The sequence below is a fragment of the Mizuhopecten yessoensis genome, unplaced genomic scaffold (assembly GCF_002113885.1).
Source record: "Mizuhopecten yessoensis strain PY_sf001 unplaced genomic scaffold, ASM211388v2 scaffold39, whole genome shotgun sequence".
Classification (NCBI taxonomy): Eukaryota; Metazoa; Mollusca; class Bivalvia; order Pectinida; family Pectinidae; genus Mizuhopecten; species Mizuhopecten yessoensis.
The window spans coordinates 319,385-326,329 of NW_018403347.1; the positions used below are offsets into that span (position 1 = coordinate 319,385).

Below are 6,945 nucleotides of genomic sequence, written 5' to 3' on the forward strand. Positions count from 1 at the left end.
TGAAGGTCATTCATTTGAACAAACTTGGTAGCCCTTCACCCTAGCATGCTACTGACCAAATATCATCTCCCTGGGCAGTTTGGTTATTGAGAAGAAGTTGTTTAAAGTTTTTAACATATTTGACCCCTGTGACCTTGAAAATAGATGAAGGTCATTTATTTGAACAAACTTGGTAGCCCTTCATCCCAGTTTGCTTCTGGCCAAATATCATCATTAATCTAGGCCTTTCGGTTATTAAGAAGAAGTCGTTTAAAGTAAAATATTGACGCCGGACGACGGACGGACGACGGACGGACGACGGACGGACGGACGGACGGACGGACAGACGGACGACGGACGGACGACGGACGCCGCACCACGGCATAAGCTCACTTGGCACTTCGTGCCAGGTGAGCTAAAAATTAGGAGAAAATCTCCAGACAAAAAGTCAGGGAAACACAACTTCATATCATGATTATAATGTATATCAAGTTTCAAAGAGATCCGTTGAAAAATGCAGGAGGAGATCTCCGGACAAAAAATCAAATACTGAAATAAATGAACAAAGGGCAATAACATTTGAAAAAAATGTCGAATCAAAATTCTGTTAAGGGAGACACAACAACATATCATGATTATCATGTATACCAAGTTTCAAAGAGATCGATCGAAAAATGTAGGAGGAGATCTCCGGACAAACTAAAGTTACGCCGGACGGACGGACAACCCCATTCCATAATACTTCCGTCTTTGACGGGCGTATACAAAAACCTTAATTATGTGTTTTATAACAATTATAAAACTAATTATATGAACATATATTAATCACACCTGCTGGAACGGATGGTAGCCTGAAAGAGGTCTTAATGTGGGAGGAAACCGGTGTACCCATAGAAAACCCACGTGGTCGGCCCGGTGACACTTCACCTTTTCAAGTCTGATTTGCAACCACGGCCGTCTTAGTAAAAGATAAGAGCGCCATCTACTGCGCCAAATGATCACCTAAATTATTTCTTGGCAAGTGGAGAGCTGCTGTGGAATAGAGACTCTATTATTTGGAAGTGTACTCATAACCACTCATAACTGGTATTTCTGACAACATTTAACAAAACACATGTTTGTTATTCTACCGTTTGATTAACACTTTTCGTCACTTTGTTCAAACCCACGAACTACAGAACATAGTTAGGATATATACGCGTCTTTTGACTTTATGAAGTAGCAAAATGAATACTTAAAATTTACGAAATATTTGTTGTGTGGTAAAATCGTAGACGTGAATTGCCAACATACATTGTATCACATCAAACAAATTTTCATGTAGACTTATTGTCATTTGTAAACACCTATGTCACCTTGTGGTATTTGTTAACACCTATGTCACCTTGTGGTATTTGTTAACACCAATGTCATCTTGTGGTATTTGTTAACACCAATGTTATCTTGTGGTATTTGTTAACACCTATGTCACCTTGTGGTATTTGTTAACAGCTATGTCACCTTGTGGTATTTATTAACACCTATGTCACCTTGTGGTATTTGTTAGCACCTATGTCACCTTGTGGTATTTGTTAACACCTATGTCACCTTGTGGTATTTGTTAGCACCTATGTCACCTTGTGGTATTTGTTAACACCTATGTCATCTTGTGGTATTTGTTAACACCTATGTCACCTTGGGGTATTTGTTAACAGCTATGTCACCTTGTGGTATTTATTAGCACCTATGTCACCTTGTGGTATTTGTTAGCACCTATGTCACCTTGTGGTACTTGTTAACACCTATGTCACCTTGTGGTATTTGTTAACACCTATGTCAACTTGTGGTATTTGTTAACACCCATGTCACCTTGTGGTATTTGTTAACAGCTATGTCACCTTGTGGTATTTGTTAACACCCATGTCATCACCCTGTTGTATTTGTTAACACCTATGTCACCTTGTGGTATTTGTTAACAGCTATGCCACCTTGTGGTATTTGTTAACACCCATGTCATCACCCTGTTGTATTTGTTAACACCTATGTCACCTTGTGGTATTTGTTACCACTTATGTCACCTTGTGGTATTTGTTAACACCAAAGTCACCTTGTGGTATTTGTTAACACCTATGTCATCTTAACACCAATGTTATCTTGTGGTATTTGTTAACAGCTATGTTACCTTGTGGTATTTGTTAACACCAAAGTCACCTTGTGCTATTTGTTAACATCTATGTCACCTTGTGGTATTTATTAACAGCTATGTCACCTTGTGGTATTTGTTAACACTAATGTCACCTTGTGGTACTTGTTAACACCTATGTCACCTTGTGGTATTTATTAACAGCTATGTTACCTTGTGGTATTTGTCAACACCAAAGTCACCTTGTGGTACTTGTTAACACCTATGCCACCTTGTGGTATTTATTAACAGCTATGTTACCTTGTGGTATTTTTCAACACCAAAGTCACCTTGTGCTATTTGTTAGCATCTATGTCACCTTGTGGTATTTATTAACAGCTATGTCAACTTACCACCTATGTCACCTTGTGGTATTTGTTAACACCTATGTCAACTTACCACCTATGTCACCTTGTGATATTTGTTAACATCAATGTCACCTTGTGGTATTTGTTAACACCAAAGTCACCTTGTGGTATTTGTTAACAGCTGTGTCACCTTGTGGTATTTGTTAACACCTATGTCACCTTGTGGTATTTGTTAACACTAATGTCACCTTGTGGTATTTGTTAACACCAAAGTCACCTTGTGGTATTTGTTAACTCTTATGTCACCTGGTGGTATTTGTTAACACCAATGTCACCTGGTGGTATTTGTTAACACCTAAACACCAATGTCAACTTAACACCTATGTCACCTTGTGGTATTTGTTAACACATGTGTCATCACCTTCTGGTATTTGTTAACACCTATGTCACCTTCTGGTATTTGTTAACACTAATGTCACCTTGTGGTATTTGTTAACACCAAAGTCACCTTGTCGTAATTGTTAACAACTATGTCATCTGAACACCTATTTCACCGGGTGGTATTTGTTAACACCAATGTCACCTGGTGGTATTTGTTAACTCCTAAACACCAATGTCAACTTAACACCTATGTCATCTTGTGGTATTTGTTAACACCTATGTCACCTTGTGGTATTTGTTAACACGTGTGTCATCACCTTCTGGTATTTGTTAACACCGATGTCACCTTGTGGTATTTGTTAACACTAATGTCACCTTGCGGTATTTGTTAACACCTTTGTCACCTTGTGGTATTTGATAACTCCTATGTCAACTTAACACCTATGTCACCTTGTGATATTTGTTAACATCAATGTCACTATAACACCTATGTCACCTTTTGGTATTTGTTAACACCTATGTCACCTTGTGGTATTTGTTTAACCTATGTCATCTTGCGGTATTTGTTAACACCAAAGTCACCTTGTGGTATTTGTTAACACCTATGTCACCTTGTGGTATTTGTTTACACCTAAGTCACCTTGTGGTATTTGTTTACACCTATGTCACCTTGCGGTATTTGTTAACACCTATGTCACCTTGCGGTATTTGTTAACTCCTATGTCACCTTGTGGTATTTGATTACACCTAAGTCACCTTGTGGTATTTGTTTAACCTATGTCATCTTGCGGTATTTGTTAACACCAAAGTCGCCTTGTGGTATTTGTTAACACCTTTGTCTCCTTGTGGTATTTGTTAACTCCTATGTCACCTTGTGGTATTTGTTTACCCCTATGTCACCTTGTGGTATTTGATTACACCTAAGTCACCTTGTGGTATTTGTTTACCCCTATGTCACCTTGTGGTATTTGATTAACCTATGTCATCTTGCGGTATTTGTTAACATTTGTTAACACCTATGTCACCTTATGGTATTTGTTAACACCTATGTCCCCTTGCGGTATTTGTTAACACCTATGTCGCCTTGTGGTATTTGTTTACACCTATGTCACCTTGCGGTATTTGTTATCACCTATGTCACCTTGTGGTATTAGTTAACACCTATGTCACCTTGTGGTTTTTGTTAACACCTATGTCACCTTATGGTATTTGTTAACACCTATGTCACCGTGTGGTATTTGTTAACACCTATGTCCCCTTGTGGTATTTGTTAACACCTTTGTCTCCTTGTGGTATTTGTTAACACCTACGTCACCTTGCGGTATTTGCTAACACCTATGTCACCTTGTTGTATTTGTTAACACCTTTGTCACCTTGTGGTATTTGTTAAACCTATGTCATCTTGCGGTATTTGTTAACACCAAAGGCGCCTTGTGGTATTTGTTAACACCTACGTCACCTTGCGGTATTTGCTAACACCTATGTCACCTTGTTGTATTTGTTAACACCTTTGTCACCTTGCGGTATTTGTTAACACCTTTGTCACCTTGTGGTATTTGTTAACACCTATGTCACCTTCTGGTATTTGTTAACACCTATGTCACCTTGCGGTATTTGTTAACACCTTTGTCACCTTGTGGTATTTGTTAACACCTTTGTCACCTTAGGGTATTTGTTAACACCTATGTCACCTTCTGGTATTTGTTAACACCTATGTCACCTTGTGGTATTTGTTAACACCTATGTCACCTTGTGGTATTTGCTAACACCTATGTCACCTTGCGGTATTTGTTAACACCTTTGTCACCTTGTGGTATTTGTGAACACCTATGTCACCTTGCGGTATTTGTTACCAGCTATGTCACCTTGTGGTATTTGTTAACACCTATGTCACCTTGTGGTACATGTATTTGTTACCAGCTATGTCACTTTGTGGTATTTGATAACACATATGTCACCTTGTGGTGCCATTGTTGATCATATTAGCCCTCATTTATATATTTTCAAATAAAATTGTAGTTCAATAAGTCATTGACCCGGGGGCGATACTATAAACGCCATTAAACAGACCAATCAGAGAACAGGGCTTAGTGTGAAAAATATCAAACAAGAGGCCCAGAGGGCCTGTATCGCTCATCTGGATATCTAAGCAATCATGGCAAAATATTCTCCAAATGAAATCCAAGGAATTATGCCAGACCCCAAGGCCAGTCATTGAAGCATGTCTGTATTATATTTTGCATGCCCAGCATCAATTCTAATATAATGACTGCATTTGCCTCTTTATGCCCAACAATTGTATATACAGTTTTGGGGTGGGGATCTTAACCATTTCAAAGTTATGACCCAGGGGTTAAGTCTCCAATGGTGGGGCAGTCCCCAAGGCCATCCTTGAAGCATATGTGCATTCATCTCTTTACACTCAGCAAGTGTATATATGGTTATAGGGCGGGGATCTCAACTGTTTCTAAGCTGTGACTAAGGAACTAGGTCCCTAGGGGTTTGGTCACACCCCAGGGTCTATTCTAATATCATGACTGCACTCGTCTCTTTATGCCCAGCATTTATATATATAGTTTTGGGGTGGGGTTCTCAACCGTTTTAAAGTTATGGCCCAGGGACTATGTCTCCAAGGGTGGGGCTAGACCCTAGGGCTATCCTGGAAGCAAATGTGCATTCTTCTCTTTACACTCAGCAATTGTATATATGGTTATATGGTGGGGATCTTAACCATTTCCAAGTAATACACTTTTTTTGGCCCCACCCCTTAGCCCGGGAGGTCAGCTTCACCATTTGTACAATTTTGAATCTCCACTACCTAAGGATGCTTCCAGTCAAATATGGTTGATATCCATCTCTTAGTTCCATAGAAGAAGTCGCTTAAAGCGATATAGCCAAATTGCCCCCTCTTTGCCCCGCCCCTCAGCCCCCTGGGGGATCAGCCCCATCATTTGTACAATTTTGAATCCCCAACACCTAGGGATGCTTCCAGTCAAATAAGGTAAATTCCAATCAATGGTTAAGAAGAAGAAGTCGTTGAAAGAAATTGTTGACGGACGGACGACGGACGCCACGGTATAGCATAAGCTCACCTGAGTCCTTCGGACCCGGTGAGCTAACAATGACAATGGTCTTTGCTACTTTTCACATTGAACCGACCAATCAGAGAACAGGGTTTAGTGTGAAAAATATAAAACAATGGTCTTTGCTAATTGTGACGTCACATTTTGCTTTAGTGTTACATCCCAATAAATCATTCCTTTCCTTTTCCCAACATTTTCTTTTGCGGGATATGTGTTTTCTGTTCACTAAGGCGTTTGTTTGTTTAATAAATGTGTAAAATAATATATAAAAGAATATGTTTGGTTTCCAGATGAATAACAGTTATACTTCAATTGTTGGTTGAATAGTTGTTTATAGTTCTTACCTGTGCTACGCACTTGTGATATACACGAAAATATCCCAATCACTTTATGCTATAACTGTTATTCACATGAAAATATGATTAGCCTCTATATACACACCCTCTTGCTTGTGAAGAACCTGTGTATACCAACCCAACTCGGTTGTGTGAAACCTCTCTGAATACGAACCTCTTCTGTGACAGAAGAATACCACTGTTGCTGTGGCGGCTAGTAACATCAGGATGGGTACAGCTATAACAGTGGCAACCTGTAGGTCAGCTATACCAGCTGGTCCGCCAGTCGTTACCTCAAACCGCTTCTGTGGCACAACTGAAAATACGTAACAGTGGCTTTATTATACATTGTACATAGTTACTAGAAATAAGTAACAGTGACTTTATCATACATAGTACATAGTTACTAGAAATCCGTTACAGTAGCTTTATTAGACATTGTACATAATTACTGGAAATACGTTACAGTGGGTTTATTATACATTGTAAATAGTTACTAGAAATATGTTACAGTGACTTTATTATACATTGTGCATAGTTACTAGAAATACTTTACAGTGACTTTATTCTACATTGTACATAATTACCAGAAATACGTTACAGTGGGTTTATTATACATTGTGCATAGTTACTAGAAATCCGTTACAGTAGCTTTATTAGACATTGTACATAATTACGAGAAATACGTTACAGCGGCT

The 6,945-nt window shown here is 38.9% G+C and overlaps 1 protein-coding gene across 1 annotated transcript in view; it reads right to left on the bottom strand.

Moving 5' to 3' along the window:
* The window catches only part of LOC110447199, a gene marked incomplete at its 5' end in the record, with an annotated part of 13,997 nt that extends 7,434 nt beyond the window's left edge, over nt 1–6,563 (bottom strand). Inside the window, one exon of the mRNA XM_021492777.1 lies at nt 6,423–6,563. Coding sequence (XP_021348452.1) covers nt 6,423–6,563 — 141 coding nt within the window. The remainder of the gene's footprint in view (nt 1–6,422) is intronic.
* Nucleotides 6,564–6,945: the final 382 nt, after the last annotated feature.